Source organism: Calliphora vicina, chromosome 4, assembly GCF_958450345.1.
Source record: "Calliphora vicina chromosome 4, idCalVici1.1, whole genome shotgun sequence".
Lineage (NCBI taxonomy): Eukaryota > Metazoa > Arthropoda > Insecta > Diptera > Calliphoridae > Calliphora > Calliphora vicina.
The window spans coordinates 16637238-16659557 of NC_088783.1; the positions used below are offsets into that span (position 1 = coordinate 16637238).

At 28.9% G+C, this 22320-nt stretch overlaps 1 protein-coding gene across 2 annotated transcripts in view; it reads right to left on the reverse strand.

Annotated features, from left to right (window-relative positions):
* The window catches only part of bves, a 50133-nt gene that overhangs the window by 11777 nt on the left and 16036 nt on the right, over positions 1–22320 (reverse strand). For both annotated transcript variants that reach the window (XM_065506694.1, XM_065506693.1), the window contains exon 2: positions 380–537. In XM_065506694.1, the coding sequence (XP_065362766.1) occupies positions 380–537 (158 nt within the window). The remainder of the gene's footprint in view (positions 1–379; positions 538–22320) is intronic.

The following is a 22320-nucleotide window of genomic DNA, read 5'->3' on the forward strand; positions in this document are numbered from 1 at the left end:
AGGTTTAACTGGCCAATGGTGATCAGTTAAACCTAGATTATAAACTGAATAAACAATAAGTGAAAAACAAAACTTATATTATAGATAATGTTTAAACAAACTGGCTCAAAGGAGTTTATTTCGTAAATCACTTCATCTTACTTTGAAAAACATTTCGCATAAATTGTTTTTGTTTTTCAAATATTTGTATGTCAATATTTTTAAAGTGAGGTGAAGTATTTTACATAATAAAGGTGTAAATTTCCCATACTTTAAATATAACAATGTATGCAGCTGACAATTTACTGATTACAATTCCCTAATTCCCATTTCATCATACAATAAATCAGATAAAGGCAAATAAATAAATTCGATTAAAGTTAATAAACTATGGACTTACTTTCCCGATAATACCAACGATAGACTATCGACTTTGGTTACTTTTTCTTGTGCATACACCTCCTGATATTTTAGGGCCCGTATCAGTTTCATGCAGTTTAGAACTTTTTTGAATTGATGTCGTGTAACGTGCAACGGTTTAAAAAGAGCCTCATATACCTGCAATAATAAAAATAAAAGAAATAAAATTAGTTAGTTATTTATACTATTATTAGATTTTGTTATTGTTTAAAGTAAAAAATGAATTATGACTAACAGATAAACTTAAATTTCTGACGTTATTTTACAATTTATTTGTGTTACAGTTTAAAAAATAAACAAAAACAGATTCAAAGTACATTTGAATATGTGAGGTCTGACATGTTTTCTTATATTTAGCTAATGATTAAATGCTCAAAAAAAATTGTTCATAATAAAATTCAATAATCGAAAAATATAATATAAGAGACTTTCCAAAAAGGTTCATTGAACACATTGAATGTCGCCGCAAAAGAATGTTTAAACATTTTTAACAATTAATTTTTATGTCAAACAAATTGTTCATGTAGTAAAAATATCCATCCACACACGCACGCAGACAGAAGACATTTTTTTGTTTCGTTTTTTTTTTTTGATTGCACCTACATGAGGGGTCATTTTTAACCTTCTCGTTTGATACGTTCGTATGTAGATTTAAACAATTCGGTGAATTTTATATACATTATACAATTAAAATGTTTGTGAAAATCCTAAAAACCTGTATTTATAAAGCTAAATATGTATTTTTTAAAATAATGTGTTTGGAAAACCTGTTATGGGATTCGGTCATTAATTTATTTAACCCTTTAAGGATTTGTAATTATACTCTTCACCTTCGTGAGAAGGGTATGCAATATAAGTTTGTCATTCCTTTTGTAATTTCCAAAGTATATATATTCTAGATCCTTATAGATAGTGGAGTCGATTAAGCCATGTCCGTCTTTATGTCCGTCTGTCTGCCTGTCTGTCTGTTGAAATCAATTTCTAAAGACCCCAGATATCTTCGGGATCCAAATCTTTAATAACTCTGTCAAACACGCTTTCGAGAAGTTTCCTATTTAAAATCAGCAAAATCGGTCAACAAATGGCTGAGATATGAGGAAAAAAACCAGGACTTCCTCGATTTTTGACCTATATCTGGATTACTAAGTAACACAATATGGATATCTAATGATAGATATTTCAAAGACCTTTGCAACGACGTATATAAGACCATAGTAAGTTGGACCTACAATGGGTCAAAATCGGAAAAAATATTTTTTAACCAAAATAAAAAAAAAAATTAAAAAAATGTTTTTTTTAAAATTTAAAAAAAAATGAAAATAATTCGAAAAAAAAATTTTACAAAAAATTAAAATCAGACAATCTGACAATCGTGTGAACAACACATTACGTTGCCTTTGTCAGATAATTGTCAGACACTTTTTATTGTCAGATGTACAAAGTTGAAGCATCTGACAATGGCATCATTGTTAGACCATTTAAAAACAAACAAAAGTTCGTATTAATAATATTAAAAAAAACAAATGAAATTAAAAATGTATAGATTGCAGCCAATTGACTTGACTATTTTTATCCAATCGCCAACAGGAATTAAAGGCCGTAAAAAATCAAGGTCCAAACAAAAATCCTACCGGTAAAACGAAAATATTATCAAACTTATAGAGGAAGTTGTGGCACGGCGAAGTTTATAGGATGCTAGTTGCGCTGAGTATAAACTTCCCAAAGATATTTTATGGCAAGAGTTGTAGATGCCAATGGAAAATGGGCGAATCTCCGCACCTTTTTCCATTGCAATTCGGAAAAATACAGAAGAAAAAAGTCAGGCCAAGGAACTGATGAACAATTTCAATTTTGATACTTCTGGCAATTGAACTGACAATTTCTGTTGGCAGATATATTTATTGTCTGGCAATGAAATTGTAAGGTTTCACGATAAACGCCAAAATAAAAAATTATCAGATATTGTCTACATTTATTAGTATTATTGCTTCGTTATGACAGAATCGTTAGTGCTTTTCCTAAGCCCCTGTCTAACTTGGCAAATATTTATCATCATATAAAAATGAAATGGTCCATATGTAATGGCATCACATGAGAACGGCAGGAGCGATTTGGCTGATTTTTTTTCATTCGATTCGAAATTTTCAGGAGATGGTTTGTAAAAAAAAATTCAAAAATTCCGGGTAAAACTCGGAAATTTTTTTTTTTTGAGTCCAGTCAACTGTAATAAAAGATGCTTCCAAAAGTATGCAGTATAAATTTAGCTATTTTATTTGGTAAAAATAAATAAGAACAGGAAGTATGCAAGTTGGAGAAACTTGAAGAACTGACATTAGTAAATGCTACCGGGCGTCAACTAGTCAACTAGTTTATCATAAAAATAAATGACGTTTGTTGTCAAGACACAGTTGTCTGAGTAAAAGCACTAACTATTTTGTCATAACGAAGCAATAATACTAATAAATGGTGACTATACCTAATAATTTTTTATCTTGACAATCATTTTGAAGTTTATCATGATAAAAATTTGTCAGGTATAGACAGGGGGTTAATAGTTATGATAAATATTTATCAAGTTATGAGGATATTGGGATACAATCGTCAGAACTGACAATTTACCATTTGCTAATAATTTTTATTAAACTTCTTATATACAAAATAAATTCATCACTGACACCACCTTCTATTAATTCGTCTTGGTTTGTATTATAAGAATTCCATTCCATTGCTTCCCCAGAAAAAGTAAAATGACAAATTTTACCGGAACGAAATCACTTTTAGTTTCTCTGCAGGAAATTTCAATAAATATCGATATTTCTGAAACATTTCAAAAATTCTCAGTAGAAAAATAAACATAACTCACTCAAAATATAACCAAAAACCCTACTCTTAATAGACATCTAGACATCAAGTTTATTTTTTGCTAAATTCACCTTCAACATCATTTTTGCTCTAAATAAAATTGAAAGATTTACTTTGTAAATCAAATTAGAACATGTTTTATTTTTGACCTATATTTCAAATATTTAAGCAAAAATAAGTATAATAATACAATTATCTAGACACTTAAAACAAAAATGCAATGCAATTTAATATCTAGCTATAATGGAAAATTTTCCATAAGATTATGAAAATGAAAGTAATAAAATTTACAAATCTAAACAATATATTTAAATAAAACAACGACATGCACTTGTAGTAACTGAATAATTTGATCATAAAAACATTTAATTATAATAAAGCGAACAAACAAATTTACCTACATTCGAATATAAGTAAAATTATGTGAAAAATTCAAGGGAATTCTTTGGCACTCGTGTCGAAAATGATTTGTGTGGAGGAGAAGAATAAAATAGAATTTATTTTGTTTTGTTTACGAAAGTAAACAAATATTTAATAAAACTCATAAATTATAGTGATCTCAATGCTGAAGTGCTATTTATAAAATAAAATGATTGATGCTTGATTTCACTGATAATTTGTCCTAAATATTGTCGAGCCATGTATCCAAATCATGTATTTACCGGACATACATATAAGAGTGAGAAAACATTTTTAAAAAAAACTGTTTAAATTATTATAATTTAGCAAGTGTCCAAATAATAACATAAATTAATATTAAAAAGGCTTGATACAGTCGTTTTATAATTTTTTTGTTTCATTCACAACAGGTCTGTTAAGGAATGCTTTAAATAATAATTTAATATTTATGATCATTATAGGGATTTCCTTCATGAATTTAGGTTAAGCCTTTTATTAAAGACATTTGTAGAGAGTTTTAAAAGCCTCCATTAATGTGTCACATATTTAAGAAATAGTAGTTACGATCAATGGCTAGCAAATTGTGTAATATTTTCAATTGCAAGTTGAATTACTCCAAAATTTCATTCATTAAAGAAATTGTCTATATATTCAGCACCCATATAATGCGGTCATTGATTTTTGTGCATTTTATTACTAGAAAACATCAGAGGTTAATTTCATCTTGCTGGATTCATGCATTTAAATTTTTTAGGGAACAAAATATGCAGTTTTGGTATGTCTGAACAAAGTTTATCATACATTTTGATCCAAAACTTTTTACCGGTTTAGGATCAATATGTAAAATGGACACATAATTTAGGTCATTAGCTAAAACTATTTGGTTTACTAGGTCACCTTCTTTAGGCCCTATCGTGTTTTTTAAACCACCGGACGGGTGGCCATTTTGTTCAAAATTTATTTTTTGTTGGACAGATTTTCCCATTTTCAATAGGTACCAAACATTTCTGATCAACAGCTAATATTTGAGGAAAATTGTATCCCATGTCAGGCACGGTTCCAGGTCAACCATTTGCGGGGCGAATAGAGTAACATTATTATATATTTTCCTTTTTTTCCTGTTTTATATTAAAACTTTTCGGTTTTGGAGGCCCTATGTGCTTCCTTTTAGGCCCTATCGTGAGTGATAATACATGGGAAACTTTTTTTGAAACATTTAAACTGGTCGAACCAGAAATCGAATACTGTTCTGTTTTCGGATGAATCCAAATACAATTTAATGCTATGTTCAGACATGCATTCTTAATTGCGCAATTAAATTTAATGTTCACACATAGGTACTCAATTTAGTTTACTAAATTAGCATTTGGCCACAAGTCAAGCAGCCATTCTTCACTGGCCTCACTTTACGCCAATCTCTTCCTCTTCAATTTAAGAAAGATATAATTGACTTAATTTAACTATTTATTAATTATTCAATAAATTGAGACTTTTTGATTGGAACAAAATAGCGACCCTATTATTCTGAAAGGACATGTTGAGTAGATCATTTTTGTAGAATAAACTTTAAGTCCAGCTGGTCTGAATTTTTTTTTACAGTGGGTCGAAGTTTTCATTTTTTGATCGCAGGGAGCATTATACAAACTGAAAAAAATGTTGTAAGTTAATGTCTAAGAGAATTCTTGTTGTCAGAGTTAAATTGTGGAATTTTATGGGGGTCATTTTCGTGGAAGATCTTAGCCCTCTTGCTCCTCTCTTTAGGGGTTAATTTGATCTTTTTTTTGAGAAAATCAAAAAAGTCCTTCCAAAAAGGACATTTAAGGATTAAAATATTCTACGAAAATTTTTGCCGGAAAATTCCAGTGGGGGTCACCTAAGATACCAAAGTTGTAAATAAAGCTTTTTAAGCTTAATTAGCAAAATTACACACCACCTTGGGTCTTATTTTTTAAAAAAATCACCAAAAATCGTTGATGTTTTACTTCACATGCCTTCGCATTAGGTTCTCTTTTTGGATCATATACAAATTGTATATAGTCCCGAAGAAAATTTTTTTCTGCACAAGAAAAAATATAAGGACTTTTTTGGGGAAAAACGTAAAAAATACGGTAATTTTTACATGTTCCAACTTTGAATGCGTGTAACATTTTTCTAGGGAAGAGATAACTGTCAGCTAGTTGTTTTCAGTCTTCGAAATTTTATCGCAAATATAGATGATATTTAAAAAAAAGAATAGAAACAACGGAGGCCTGTCATATCTAAAAAAAACTAAAAAAAGATCGAGCAAAAGTAAGAAAAATAAATAAATAAACCTAAATAACTCTTGATAGAGTTAGTGATAACCAGGGAAACCAAAATATGCAAATGCATGTTTTTTCTGGTGAGTCTAATGAGCATATGGATAAGATATTTACACGTTTCAGAACTATTTAAGAATTTTGGCATCGATTTGTTAGTGCATATTTTTGCATATTTTACCCTTAAATACATATTTTTGCATATATTTGTTTTAAGAGCATATTTATGTCATATTTTGCGTTTTTAGAGCATATTTTACTGTTTAATAGCATATTTTGAGTTTATCAAAAACAAATTTTGTCTTACTTATTTTTCGCTGTTGTGTTACAGGTTTTTACTTCCTTTGTTTAAAATTCAAAATTGAAAAATAGATGGCTTTTCACCAAAAAAAAAAAATTTAAAAAACAAAAATTTTTTTTAAAATTTAAAATAACAATTCGAAAAATTTTTTTATCCAAAAAATTAAAAAACTAAAAAAAATTTTTGTTCAAATATTTAAATTTTTTTATTTTGAAGTATAATTAGGTGAAGGGTATATAAGATTCTGCACAGCCGAATATAGCTCTCTTACTTGTTTTAATATAAAATAAGCACTATTTTAATAATAGCTCCATCTAAATATCAAATTTTAGTTCTAATTCAAACTTAACCGTTCTAAGTGTTAAAGAAATGTTGTCTTTTAAATTTGCTCCTGTAACATCAGTTGATGTCGAAAGAACATTTTCTATATTTAAAAATGTTTTCAGATCCAATAGACAACGATTTTTATTTGAAAATTTAAGTAAATTTTTTTTGGATAAAAATTATGTAAAAGTTTGTTTTTTTAAGAGCATATTTTTTAAATTTTAAGAGCATATTTTAAAGTTTTTACTGCATATTTAAAGCGCCTAAAACGCTTTTTTTAGAGCATATTTCCGGTTTCCCTGGTGATAACCAACAAGATTATGAATGTTTTTTGAAGATTTTTTCTAGGACTATTTATATTTTAAATATCAGCTCATAAATAGATTTTTTGTGATTTTTTTAAAAAAAATTAGATCCAAGTCGGCTTCTAATTTTGCTAATTAAGCATAAAGAGCGTTATTTACAACTTTTTTATCTTTGGTGACCACTACTAAAATTTTCCGACAAAAATTTTCGTAGAATATTTTAATCCTTAAATGTCCTTTTTGATAAATAAAACAAATTTCATAAGATTTTGAGTTATTAGCTAAATATTACGAAAAGTTATCACTATCTATGAATGAGAGAACTTATTACTCAATATAACTATAAGAATTTATGTAATAAAACGATTTCTTTTTAAGATTTTTAAAAATTGAAAACATTCATTAGAAACTCTGTTTTACACGAAAAACAAAAAAAATCACGAACATAAATATATGTAAACATGTTTGTACAATTTCCAACACCCCATACAATAAATATTCAAGAAGAAACACCAACAAATAAATGTACGAACGAACGAATCAAGCCAACTATATAAAGCTTCGGACGAGACGAACCGAATCGACCGACCGATATTAATTTCACACAGAGTAGAGCTCAGACATAACTGAAAACAACCCAGTCACGTAGGCCAAAATTCACCTTTGTTCTCTCTTCTGATATTCATACTCGTATATATAGAAAAAAAAAGAAAAGAAAAAAGTACGAGACTCAAAATGTAATAAAATGAATTGCAAGCGTAAACAATCGGGTTTACAATGCTATATTTTGTTGCTGCTGCTGCTTGATTTTTTGCAATTTAATCCAATTAAACCATACAATTGCAAAAACACAAGCAAAAAATGTAACCGGCGCTGCTATTCGAAACTTGGAAATGCAAAATAAACATTAACAGCACTATAATTAAGAGTTTGGCCATAAAAGAGATCGAAAACCGGCCGGAGCAGATCAGAACATCAACATAAACAGCAGAGTGTAAAGAAATCAGTGTTGCCACCAAGACAATTATAAACTACACATGCCTCATGCCTAAATTACACATACGAGAAAAAATTACACATGTAAATAAATTTTCGTGATTTCAATAGGAGAAATTTTCTAAAATTGTCATGAATATAAAAGGTTTGTCACAGTGGACTCTGGGATGTTTGGACCAAATACGATCACTTTATTGTCAATGGACAATTTTCACTTGCGGTGATTTTAATTTATCCAGGAATTGGATATATGAGGGGTATTAAAGCAAGGTTAGCAATCTCTTTTTTTAGTGAACTTTTCTAATTTAATGAATTCTTGAGATCAGTCAAATATGTCAATCACAAATACGCTTTTAAGAAATATTAATCAATGTCCATTCGGAGATTGTTCCATTGGAAATTGTTACTTTTCTATGAAAAATTTAACAATATTTAAAAAATAGCACAATGTTTGCTTTCGAATTTTAATTTATTCCTAATTTATATTAAGTGCTTTGAAATCAGTTTTGTTTTCAGTTTCAAAGATAAATATTTTTTACTATTTGTTTAAAAATTACACTGTGACACAAAATCGAACTTTTCGAATCGGAATGGGATGAAACCAAAAGCAAATGAAAGCTTACGTTTTCCATAACAAAACCCTCAATGCTTTTTTCTAGTTCAGCGCTAGATTTTTTTTACACGCATTTGAAGTTAGTGATTTTGGAACGCTGGCTAACAAGAAAAAATCAATACAAATTTGATAAAACAATGCCTATTTATTTTTATTATCCCGGAAAGTTGTGGTATCTTAAAATTTTTGGGATCGGGGAATCCATTTTTGATATATACAGTGGTGTAGAAAAATAAAGAGCGAAATAAGTCTGTAACTTCTAAACGGTTGGTCCGATTTTAATGAAATTTGACATGCGAAAAGAGGAAGTATTGTCGAATTAAAGTTTTGAACTAGGACCTCATGAGCCCACCAAGGGCGCGGGCAGGGGTTCCCAAAGTAGGACACCTCGGTATGTTAAATATTTAATACAATACTATTTTTTCGTTTGCTCTCTGATTTAAAAGAAAAATACATGTCTAGAATCTCCTCGTCGAGCACTACAAAAAACCTTATCTTAGCTATCAATTAACACTTATAGCTTAGGAGATATTCGCATTTAAAAATTAAATTTTCAACATTTTTACCCACCCTACTCCAGTTTTTTGATAACAGCGGGTCCAAATATTTTCCGATTTTCTCCATTTTTCTTTTATTGGATTAACAAACAGCAAAAGAATTGTTTAAAAATCATTACTGAGTCCAAAGTTATATGCATTTTAATTTGAAAAATAGAAAATAGGGAAAGTTTTTTGGGATAAAAGTACTTTTTATGTTTTTAATTTATCTAAAAAATTTCTTAGAAGATGTATAACAAATTTATACTTTTTGAAAAGCTTACTTTACATCAAATATCATAAATGAAAAAAAAAATTAAAATTTTCTATACCGAGGGACCAGGTCCATCCAAAATACGCCTATTTTTTATGTAAAATTAAAATTTATGGCAAAAATTCTCAAATCGCATAGTCGGTATTAAAATATAGTAATCCATTTTAGATGGCCCAATATGTTCTTAATTATTTTGTAAAAGCCTTTCGATCTCTCCACCCCTATTATGGATAATATAGACAAAAAACTAAAAAATCTCATTTTTGTGATTTTTCAAGACTTTTTTTGGGAATTGCGGGATTCCTGATTACAAATTTCAAAATTTCATTTGCTTTTCGTTTTATCCCATTCCGATTTTGGTTGTTGCACAGTGTTATAGCTCTGATCATTTTCCTTCCCAGTAAATACTTTACCAGTAAAATATTGTAACGTTTATATTTTTAAAATTTGTAGTTATAAATTTGAAATAAAACTTCCAAAATAGTAAGTCAATTTTATTGTTTATTATTTAAAACACAAACCAATAGCATGAACACAAAACAGTTCTTATGGGTATAAAATATAACTAGTAACAATTTGTAAATTAATTTTTCTCACACAAATTCCTACGTTCTTGTTTTTTTCTCTTAAGATTGGCTAACTGTAATTACCGTTACCGATATAATAGTTTATACCGTTATCTGTAAATACCGTTATCCTTATTCTATAAACAATTTAAAATTATAAAAATACAAATTTTCGATTTGGGGTTATCTTGAAAATTAACGTTTTTCCAATAACTTATATTGTATTATTTATACAATATAAGATGAAGATATGAATCAAGTTTGAACTAAATTAACATTAAGGTTTGCAGAAAAATACGATAAGTAATTTGGAGATTGCTATGTTTGGTTTTCCAGGTGGACATTTCGCCGTTTGTGATAGTTTTGTTTGCATAATATTGGTAATAGAAACTAAATTTTAGTTATATATAAGACTTTTAATTCCAACACGTTTTTTTGTGGTACACTTTTAAGTATGTTATTGTCCACCATTAATAAAACATATGTGGTTTTCGAATTTCGGCCACCGGGCGATCCTAGTACATATAATTACATTATACTGAGTAACAAACGAGTACAATATAATAAATATGAATACATTTAGAGATACTGGATTTGTATTTATCAACTAAAATAGAGGATATAGCTACTTTCCCTCATATAAATGTACATATTTATTTCAGTCGGTTTTGAAATCTGAACAATCCATAATTCATTCATTCAATTAAAATTCAAAATATAGATAAAAGACATACATTGACAATATATTTTGGATATAATTGGAATTTAAAATTACACATGAATTACACATTCACTCAATTACACATGGGCTACACATCCAAGTTAAAATTACACACAATATGTGTAATTACACATGAAGTGGCAACACTGAAAGAAATATTTATGTAAGTGGTGATACTCGCTCTGAAATATTCAATTCAGCCATTAACTAAATGTGGCAGCTTAAACAGAATTCTTACAACAATAAAACCAGAGAACGAGGAGGTGTGTCTGTCTGTGTATTTGTATGTAATGTTTATTTTTAGCTGTTTAATTTACAACGTTGCTCTTTAATCGAAAAGGCGTTAATGTTTATTATGGTTACACTCTGTTTTTTTTCTTTTATAGCGTGTGATAAATTGCCATTAAACTCCAGTTTATAAACAAAAATTGTTATGTATTACTTGTATAAAAGTACTTATTAAGTTTGTACGTTAAAGTACCTACTAATACCTTCTTACAATGTCACGATCGTTTAATAAACATCACTTTATGAAGTTTTAACAATTTTGACAGTATTTTTTCACACTCTTATATTTGTTGTTGTTGTTGTTTTTGTTAACCGTCATAAGGGTTTTCTACAAAATGACTCATTTGTTGTTAATTCGGTTTGTTTATTTTTGAGTTAATATTTAGTGGCGCTTATTTGAATTGTTTATTTTATTTATGGATATTTTTAATCATTCAATTTGTAGTTTTTTTGACAAATTCATTCGAATCTTTTTGTTTTCTATGAATTTGTTAATTGGTAATTTTATTTAATCACATTGGTGAGGACAATTTTGGTGTTTTTTTTTTTTTTCTTTTTTGTACTTTTTGTTGTTTTGCGGAAAAGATGAAGGAAGTATTTTATTTTATTAAATAAATCTGGTTAAAAACTTTTAACATATTTGTGTAATGTACTTTTTATTTCGTTTAGTTACAAGATAATTTTGTTGTTTTACACTAGTTTTAGTTATTTAACCGAGAGGTCAAAGATGTTCAAATCTATACTGATCATAAAATCGATTTGCAAGACCTTAAATTTTATGCAAAAAATGGGATAAACAAGTCTAGATTTGGTAAAAAATAATAAACGATTCAATGTTAGATTGAAGCAAAAAACTATCTATAATAAATATTTAATTAAAAAAATTGTTAAAAAAATTGAGGAAGTCTCGATTGTGGTTCGATTGTTTTCTCGCTTTTAAATTACAACCTATGTTAGACTATTGTGGATATATTGATATGTATGTAAAAATAATTGGATTGTTACCTATTAATAGAACATTTGGAAAAGTTTCCATTGCATGTCAGTAACTGTATCTTACGTTTTTACCTATAAATATATTTTTTAAATAACAAGGTTTTTTATAGCGTTTTTTCTCATTAATTAAACATATTTAATATAATACAAATTAAATTATAAGAAGTACAGATTTGAATTTACAAATAATTAACTTGAAACATTTTTATAAATTGATCTTTTAAATAAAGCTTTCACATTATTGTAACTAATATATTATTAAGACAATAAATGAAATAAAAAAAGTATATAAGGAGTGAGATCGAAAAATTCTTAACATACATATATGTTTATAAAAAAGAAACCACTAAACTTACAGCTTTAATTTTTTTTTTATTTGATTGAAATTATTATTACAATTTACAAAAAAAATTATTTTTATAGTTTTAATCACTAGTGATGAAATTTTGAACCTTTTTCGGAAACCCTTCCATTAACGTTTTTATAGTGCTTTCTGTCACTTTGCTCGAACATGTAGTCCATCTCCGTTTAAAATCTACCACACTTTTGGACACCTTTTTTGTACTCTTCAATTCTCTTTTAACAAGAGCCCAATATCTCTCCACTGGCCTTAGCTCCGGGCAGTTTGGAGGATTTGCCTCTCTTGGTACAAATACCACATTATTGTTCTTGTACCACTCAAGGGCTTGTTTGCCATAGTGACAGGATGCCAAGTCAGGCCAAAAATAAGTGGACACATTATGAAGTCTTATGAATGGAAGCAGCCTTTTTTGTAAACATTCCTTGATGTAAATTTCGGTATTTATAGAGCCCGTTGTAACAAATGAGTGGCTTCTTTTGCCGCAACTGCATATTGCTTGCCATACCAAGAACTTTCTGGGAAATTTTGTCTGCTTTTGGGTCCTAAACTTTTCTTCAACATTCCCTCGAGCATCAGCAACATAAAATTTTTGACCTGGAAGTTGCGAAAAATCTGCCAGAACATACGTTTCGTCATCCATTATGCAGCAAGAATATTTTTTTATAAAACTTGACTTCAATTTCCGTGCTCTGTTTTTGGCCTCTAAATTTTTAGTAGCGTTCCTGTCAGGAACTTTTTGAGCCTTGTATGTTTTTAAACCTGCATTAGCTTTAACTTTTCGTACCAAATAGTCCGAGCACTGAGCTAACCGGGCTGCTTTCCTACCGGATGTGTTGGGAGCTCTTTTGAAAATGCGTTCTATTTTTTTGGCTTTAGAAACATCATGTGGACCATTCCTTCTACCTGAACCAGGTTTTCTATCAACTGACAAGTTCTCCCGGTACTGTTTAATAACATTGGAAACAGTTTGACGGCAGACCTTTGTATGCTTGGCCAACTTTTTGTAAGACCAAGTTGGGTTTTGTTGAAAATATTTAATAATTTCAGTACGCACTTTTTTCTGGTCACTCATTTTAATCAGATTAACAAAAAAATTAATATAATTGACATTACACATAATAACTGACATGTTTTTCAAAGGTAACTTGATCAAAAAAAAATTCAAATAATACTTGGGTTAAAAAATGTAATGAAAAACGTGTGTTAAGAATTTTTCGATCTCACTCCTTAACAATCAACTAATCAAGTTTAATGATCAAATTTTGTTTGTATTGTAAAAAAAAAACCAACAATAATTTTAAATACCAAAATGCCGGAATAAATTCTGACTAGTATGGGAACCCACAACAAATATATGTAAAATTTACAAATTTAGCGGATTCTCACGGAAATGAATATGACATAACAAACAACATTATTACATTCAAAATACAAAACCATAATTTAAAATACTTAATTCACTTTAAAGTCGTAAAATTAACCATTTACAGTCACATGAATTTCAATTTAAAATACCACAAAACATATGAATATTCATTGGGTAACAGTTTAAAATCATCAAAAGTAAATTTGCAAAAAAATTCCTTAAAATATCACATGTTTCATTTTTAAATCATAATAGGTACATATTTTAAAAAATTTCTAAATTTTCAACACTCAAAATGGTTTAACTTTTTCAAAATGGCGAAATTGAACTAATGTAGAAAGCAAGGTTGCCAATTTAGCCATTTTCTGAGCTGAAGAGTTGGCAACAGTGCTGCCAACTTTTTTTTGGAGAAATCGTCAATTTACAAAAAAAATCGTCAAAATCGTCAAGTTAAAAAGAAAAAATCGTCAAGACAAAAATACGTTAAAAATACCAAAAATATTTTTTTATTAACTTTTTAAATATTTTTTTTTATTTACATGCAAATAAAGTTATTATTTAATAAAAAAAAAATAATTTAATTTTGGTATTATGTGACTTTACTCTGGTAGATTTCTGTGTAATAATAAGTCATTTTTAATTGCTATATTAAAACACAGAGAATTATTTAACTTAAGATAATCTTTTGAAAACAATATTCCTTGTAATGTTGAAGAATCCAAAGCATTTCTGATTTTTGTTTTATTTAAATTTACAGTACTAAAAATTCTTTCAACGTTGTCCGACGAATGTGGTAGTGCCATTAAACTCGAAACAAATTGTGTTAAAATTGGGAAGACCTTTGCATTATTGACTCTCTTTAAATTAGAAACATTTTTCCAATGTTTCGAGTTCGGTGAATTTCATACTACGTAATTCTCGAACTTCATTATCAAGTTCTTGATATTCTTTTCCATTTAATAAATTTGGAATAAGTTTGGCCAATTGTAAAATTGAATCTTTTTTTTTGTTCAATGGAGTTAATCCTTCTAAAAGTTTATCGCCAAAATCAAAATGTTTTAAAATTTGTGAAACCAATTCAATATAAAATTGGACGCTGTCTGCCTTTCAATTTGTATATTGCAAAAGGGGACTACAAAATTTTAAATTTAGGAAAAAAGGTTACCATATGTTTTGCTTTTAAAAAATCGTAATTTTTGTTCGCTGGAAAAATGAAAAATCGTCAATCGTCATTTTAATAAATTTGACTTAAAAAATCGTCAAAATGACGATAAATCGTCAAAGTTGGCAGCGCTGGTTGGCAACCTTGGTAGAAAGTGAAAGATAATAGAGAGAGAAAATAAACAAAGAGAAACAATCAGTGATGCCAACTATTTGAGCGGTGCATTACCACCAAACGCTCTATTCCAAAATGGAGAAAGTGAAGAAAAAAAGGGAGAGAGAAAATAAACACAGAAAAACAATCAGTGATGCCAACTATTTATGACCAAAATGAGCAGTGCATTACCTCCAAGCATTAAAATTGCAAAATATTGATTTCAAATGAGATATTGTGTTAAAAAAAACATAAATATTTGGAAAATTTAATTTTTTCAAAGTTGCCACAATTCTGATTTTATTAATTTGCATTTGATCGAAAGTTTTCGGATTTGATTGCTCTCAACTACAATATGAAACTGCATATGTATCTGTCGTGTAGATTATTTGTTATTATGACATGTTCTTTATTTATAATTTTATATTAAAAGAAAATATAATAAAATTTTTTTAGTCACAAATTATACAATAGTTTTTTATATTTTTTTATATTTAATAGAATGGAAACTATTTCTATTTCAAGTTTTATGGGTTTCCTTTTAAAAAACAATCTATATACAAAAGCACGAAATTCAGAAATATTGTATGTAAATTCTTATTTAAGAACAAAAGGACCGACCACTATCTTATACCATCATGTACTTGTTGCCTAAACAAATTTATGTCAACCAACTTAAATAGCGTTTTCGTTTTATTGCAATCACGCGTTTTTATTGTCATTCTAGCTGATGTAAATAAAATTGCAAATTGCACTCAGCTTATCAATCTATTCGCCATTAGTGGGTTCCTTATCGGGACTAATAGTTAGTGTATAGAATTCCAAACAATGTGAGTGTAAGTAAGTTTTGTTTTTCTACGTTTGTAGATTTCGATCTGTAATGGAGTAATAAAAATTCATTCATATCTATCAGGCACTAGACAAATGGATGAAAGACAAAATTTAAATTCTCTAGAGACAACGATGGGCTGGCTAGATAATACTAATACTTACTAGCCATCTGTAGGCAAATGAACAAAAAGATAAAAATTTAAATAAAATCTTAATTTCAACGGAAATGAGTGGACATTTTTGTATACTACTAATATTTTCTTTATTTTTTATTTATTTTTTGCTTGTAATAATTGAATTCTTGACCATTTAAGCACTAAATTGTTATAAAATGTTTTCATTATTCTAAAGATGTGTGTACACGCGTAGGCTATTTATTATTAAGTAAAGATGATCTAGCTGTCTGATGTTACTAACCAAAAATTGCAAATTTAATTGTGGACGAATAAATTACATGATCGTTAATGTGGGTTGGTAGGAATATATGTAAATGTACCCTTGATTGTTGCATGGGGCGTTTTTTTTTTTGTTTGAAAGGGAGATGTCAATTGCTAATTATTAGCTAGGAAAAGTAAACTCAAAATCCTTGCAAATGTTGAGGTCATTGGTTTTCTTTTACTGGTTACTTTGCTAGCTTCAACATGTATTTGTCCTTACATCAGCAGTCAAATCAGGGGAACATTCAGTTAAATGATAATTATCCAAACAAGAATTTTGCGAACTGGTAAAATGTAGTTTTAAATTTCAAATATGATGCTACTTTTAATAAAAGATTTCATTTGAATCCAATTTTAGATGTTTGTAGCGCGTTTTGGTCACAAATAGTTGGAATCACTGTCCAGCACACACACAATTTTTGACAGTTGTACGACAAAATCTGAAAGTGAATCCATGGCCTTATTAAAATTAATGAAATAGGTCAGTATATTATCTGAGTGGTTCGAAAGTAGGGTTACGGTCGTAAATGCAGTTAATTAGCAACGAACTAATATGAGTGACATCTAGGGTTCCTAACCCGTTAACGAATTATGTATTTTTGTTCAGAATTAACAATTCGGAATGGTGAACGATTTTTTGAAAAATTTAATTAATTTACAATAGTATTAAAAAATCCATGTGGTTGTCACAAACATATACTTGTTTACTGTAACCATATACATATATGGTTGATACAATCATGTGAATCATTAATTACCCATATTATGGTTACCACAATCATGTAAATAGTTACTGTGACTATAATACTGTTAAAAAACTTGTAACACTATTTGTTACAAGTTACAGTAAACATGCACAACTTGTATGATTAACCACCCGTCTTAACAAGCCATCAATTTGTTCATTCAGTGAACAAATTCTTATGACCACATGAATTTGTCTCGTGTGGTCAACTCTTGTCGATGTTAAGTTCGAACAAAGTTGTCAGAACATTTGTTCGCGCAACTATGTATGTATGTATATCTATGGGATTTACACACGAAAAGACCGCCATTATTAAATAATTACTTAATTAATTCACCACACAGGAAGTTTGATATAATGTAGTGAAGCCTTTTAGAGTGCTAACTAGAGTTATTCACGGTAATTCCTGGGACGCGAAATCCGATACAAATGTCAAATGGTGACAGGTTTGTATATAACCAAAATTAAAAATCGATTCAGTTTATCTCTTTATATTAAATTTTTATTGGATTTTTTTATTTCTATCCAATTACATTTTAAAACCAAAGAGATTTTTTAGATTTTTAACGAAGTCTACATTCTTAAAATTGAATAATTTGTTCTAGGCGGTAATTCCCGTGATCCCGGGAAATTTCAAATTAATCCATATTTCCCGGGAAGTGAAAAAGTGAGGGAAATGAAAAACTCTAGTGCTAACGTAATGCAATATATCTATCATTAAACCTACGAGCTGGACACAAATTTGTTCATGTTCTTCGGGATTCATAATTTGCTCTGTCAGATGATTGTATGCTCCTTCTTATTTCATAAATATTTTCTATTTTATCTTAATAGTTGGATTTGAAAAAAACTTTCTAAGCTGACATTACTGAAAATGTTTAAATAACTGTTATCGTTAAGCTATTAACTATTATCGAAATAACGCTAAAATTGCGTTATCAATATAACACACGACCAGTTTAATTTAACAATGAATGGTGTCAATTATTCTATACATAAAATAGTTGTGTTGCTTTTAAATATCAATGGAATATTATAGATTAAAAATATGTTATTGATATTTATTTTTAAATTTAATAATATTTAAAGTATAAATTATTATACTATATGTATTAAAATAAAAAATAAACAAATAACACATTAAACGCTTAAATGTTAAAATTATAATAACTATGAACGTCACTAAATATCACATGACCGAAATTTAATTGAAGAACAACAAGAATTTGTGTTGCCAACCAAATTTTGTTTCTGCATTTCTTTAAATTTTATAATTCTTTTTCATCAAATTACATACTTTAAAAAATTATATAAAGCAACAAGATCCCCTTAGTCTGGTTAGAAAGTTGTGTACATGTTACACATATTTAATTTAAAATTTAATCCTTAACAACTCAGCCAAGTAATTCCCCTTATTTAATGCTATGGTACAAGTTTTGACAATTTGTGCTTTTTCCTAAGAAATTAATGCAACAACCGTCTGTCTACACGAGTTTGTAACCTGAGTATGTATAAAGTTAATGTCGGGCACGTTCTTGTTTTTTTTTTAATGTCACGGTAACTATTTTTAAATATATTTCTGTAGAATTCAGTCTACTATTGAATTTATAATTGTCATGTTCTTTTAAATGTTTAATAAATGTAATAATTCATATTAAACTGCTGCTTGGAAATTTATATTTAATTTAATTATAAATTATAGGATTTATTATTAAGAATGCAATACCTGCAAATTATAAATAAACCCTCTACTAGCAGATCGATAATTTCAGATTGTTTACGTGCTATTTTTAACATTTACCAATAAATAGATTTTGTTTAGTTTCATTTCTTATGAAAAAATTTCCCATTATATTCCATTAGAAATAACATTCATAAAAATTGTTAGTAAAATTCCATTTACAAAATATGTGTTATAATAAATCACCCAAATATACTCGTACGCCAAGCGATCGTACCGCAAATTTGACTTTGTTATTAACATAAAATAATTTGTCTAAACAAAAGTTTGTTAACCCATTTAACGATTACTCATTCATTGATCGACGTTGAGTTTTTTATTTGCCTTTTGGTTTCGTTTTTCAATTTCGCAACAAGAAACAAAATTTAGTTATTAGACGAATGACATGATTTCATTAATGATTTGATAATTCTGGAGTGGCAACTACAATATAATTCAATTAAGAAAAAATATTCCACATACAAATTAAAATATGTAGTACCAAAAAACCTTACAATGCTTTTAACGATTTCATAGAAAAATGCCTTAGGATCGGTTTTAGTTTATACATTAATAAAATATTAGCAATTTTGGTGTGAGAATCGTTGGTTTATAAAAGTCATTCTTAAAAGGTTTGACCTTGTCTGGTTTAGACTTATTCTGAATAAGACGTTTTACATTGCTCTAATAGCAAAGTGGTACATGAACGTGTTTTCCTAAGAAACAGATGAAACTCATTTTAAAAGAACCATACTGTCAGCTACTGATATGTTTGGAACTCTTAAATATAGATCTATAATTCGTCAGCTGTCATGACCTTACATATGTCTTCATCAGTTATCAATCAATTTTCAAGAAGAAAATTGGTCCTGGAAAGAACGACGATCATAATTTATTTCGAGTATTCGGCAAAACAGGAGTCGAGCGACCGGCTCACTGATTATGATTAAAATCACGATTCACTATATCTGTTTTGTGTGATGTTAAATATAAATAAAAATTGATTCAGGAAAGAACGACGATATCGATTGATTACGGAAAACCAGCTCAATGATTGTAAGTTTAAATCACGATTCACTATTACATTTAATGGCTAGATATGTCATAATTATGTGAATTGTTTAAGTGTGAATTAAAAAAAAAAACGATCACGAATGATTTCTGATAAACAGCAAAACACGATTCGACTCGTGTTTCGCTTAATTCACTATAAGATTTACGAACGTACTGGGGAGCGAATCACTGCTGCAATGATGCACAAATTTACTGCATTTTATAAATGTAGCCTAAGATTACAATAAAGGAAATCTCTTGTCATGAGTAAGAAACCACCGTTTTGTGAGCACAAGCACAAATGGGCACATGAATTTGTCTCGTGTGGCCAACACTTGCCGATGTTAAGTTCGAGCAAAATTGTCAGAAAAAACGATGGCTCGTCAAGACGTGGAGTAAACAATGTTTGACAAATTTGCTTTTTAGAGCGCTAATGTGATGCAATATTTCTGCATTAAATCTGAGTAATGACAAGCAGGACACTAATTTGTTTATGTCCTCTATATTATAATTTTCATTATAATTTTTTTAAATGGTCTTTTCGTGTATAACATTTGATGGCAGACATCGTTGTGCGAACAAATATATATATTATTAATATATTAATGTTTTTCTTAAGGTAGGGTCAGGTCACACATGACAAATATTTGACGAAAAAAAAGTAACCACTTAATAAAATATATTTGAATTCTTTTATTTATTCCAAAAACTTATTTTACTTTGGATAATTCAAAACCAAAAAATTAGTTTTAGTTTATTTGATGCTGTTTGATCTTACAAAACAATTAAAAGAGTAAACACGTCAAAAAAATTTGTGCTAAAAAAAACTGGTTACGCTTTTCGAACAAGTTCATAACATTGACAAGAGTTGTCCACACGGGACAAATTCATGTGCCGATAAGAAATTGTTCGCTGAGTAAAGAAATTATTGGCTCATCAAGACAGAGGGGAAAGGAGATAACTTTTATTTTATTTTGAAGTTAATCTTTCAAATATTTTTTAAGCAACTTATGTATATTGCAAAAAATTTCAAAATAAAGATCCTCTACATACATTTGTCTAATGAATAAAATTTTGGACTTTAAACGCTCTACACAAACTTCCTACTCTATGCTGCAATATAATGATAAGCACGTGAAATACATACAGACAATTGTTTATTTGGCATATTTTTCCATATTTAAAAAAAGATCGTGAGAAACTTTTTGAGTCAACCAATTATCACCTGTTTTAAACAAATAAACTAAACCTAAACTAAGCTAAACATCTCTCCAAAATTTTCACTAAGCTATCGACATTCAACAATCAAAGTTTTAACAAATACTAAGTAGTTTTTGAACACAAACAAACAAAAAACCCCAACATTGATTCATTTACTTTGAACTGATCAATTATAGTACGTGCTATAACACGAATGTTTGCCAAAAAAAAATAACCCGAAAAATAAACCAACCACAAAAAAAAAATAATAAATTTTGTTCTTGTGATGTTTTCAAAAATTGACGTAGGTTGTTGGCGGAGTATGTTTGCGTATGAGAGGGCACGTCTCCTAATCACGAGTCGTCCAAAGAAAACAGAACAACAACAGCAACGATGACAACGATAAGAAACAAAAATAAATTCACACCACACTCGCACACAATAAACACATCTGTTTAATGGCCCCCAAATATACTTAACAGAAGAAAAAAAGATAGACAATTTCATAAGAATATAGGTATATAATATGTATACTTTTATGTGGGCCATCTGGAAATTATTGTTGAAATTTAGGAGAAGACTTTTGTTCTCACATGAAGAATTCATCGACAGAATTGCGAACACAAATGTTCTGTGTGGGGAAAACGTGTCGATGTTCATATTTTTCTCTGTAATTGTCATTGGATTTTTTTTAACAACGTTGTTCGAAGATGAATATGGTATAGACAAGAGTTGTCCACACGAGGCAAATTCATGTGCGGTCAGGAAATTGTTGTCTGAGTGAGAAAATCTATCGGTAGAGCAATGGGACACGTAACATTAACATTCTTCAATAGAAAACTGTCAAATTTAATTTTTCAGCTAATTTTTGGAGCTTTGGAAATTTGATTTCAATTGACAGGCCTAGTTATAACACTCCGCTATCTATAAGGATCCAGTCTCTCTGTGTGAAAGTGAAATTTGGTGACAGACATTGTTGTGACAACGCTGTTCCAACAAGAACATAACATCGAAAAGAGTTGTCCATACGAGACAAATTCATGTGTGGACTCGAAATTGTTCGCTGAGTAAACAAATTGATGGCTCTTCAAGAGATGGCAAAAGCACCAAATGTTGAAAGTGGCTCAAAATAAGTGAAGGAATGTTGATCTAAGGCCATTGGTCAATATAATCATCTAAATTGTAGAAAAAAACAAATGATTTTCGCAGACGACAATGCAAAAGTAGCGAACTAGATTCGCTAATAAAAACTACATTATATTATCTGGATTTAGTCATATTTAGGTATGTAGCAGCCTTTTAAGTTTTCTAGTCTACTGAAATGTCCCGAGCATAAAGAACTTTCCCTACAACAACTAGTTTTCATCGAAATACTGTCACAGAAATTCCCTGGAAATTGTACGTCAAACTTCCAA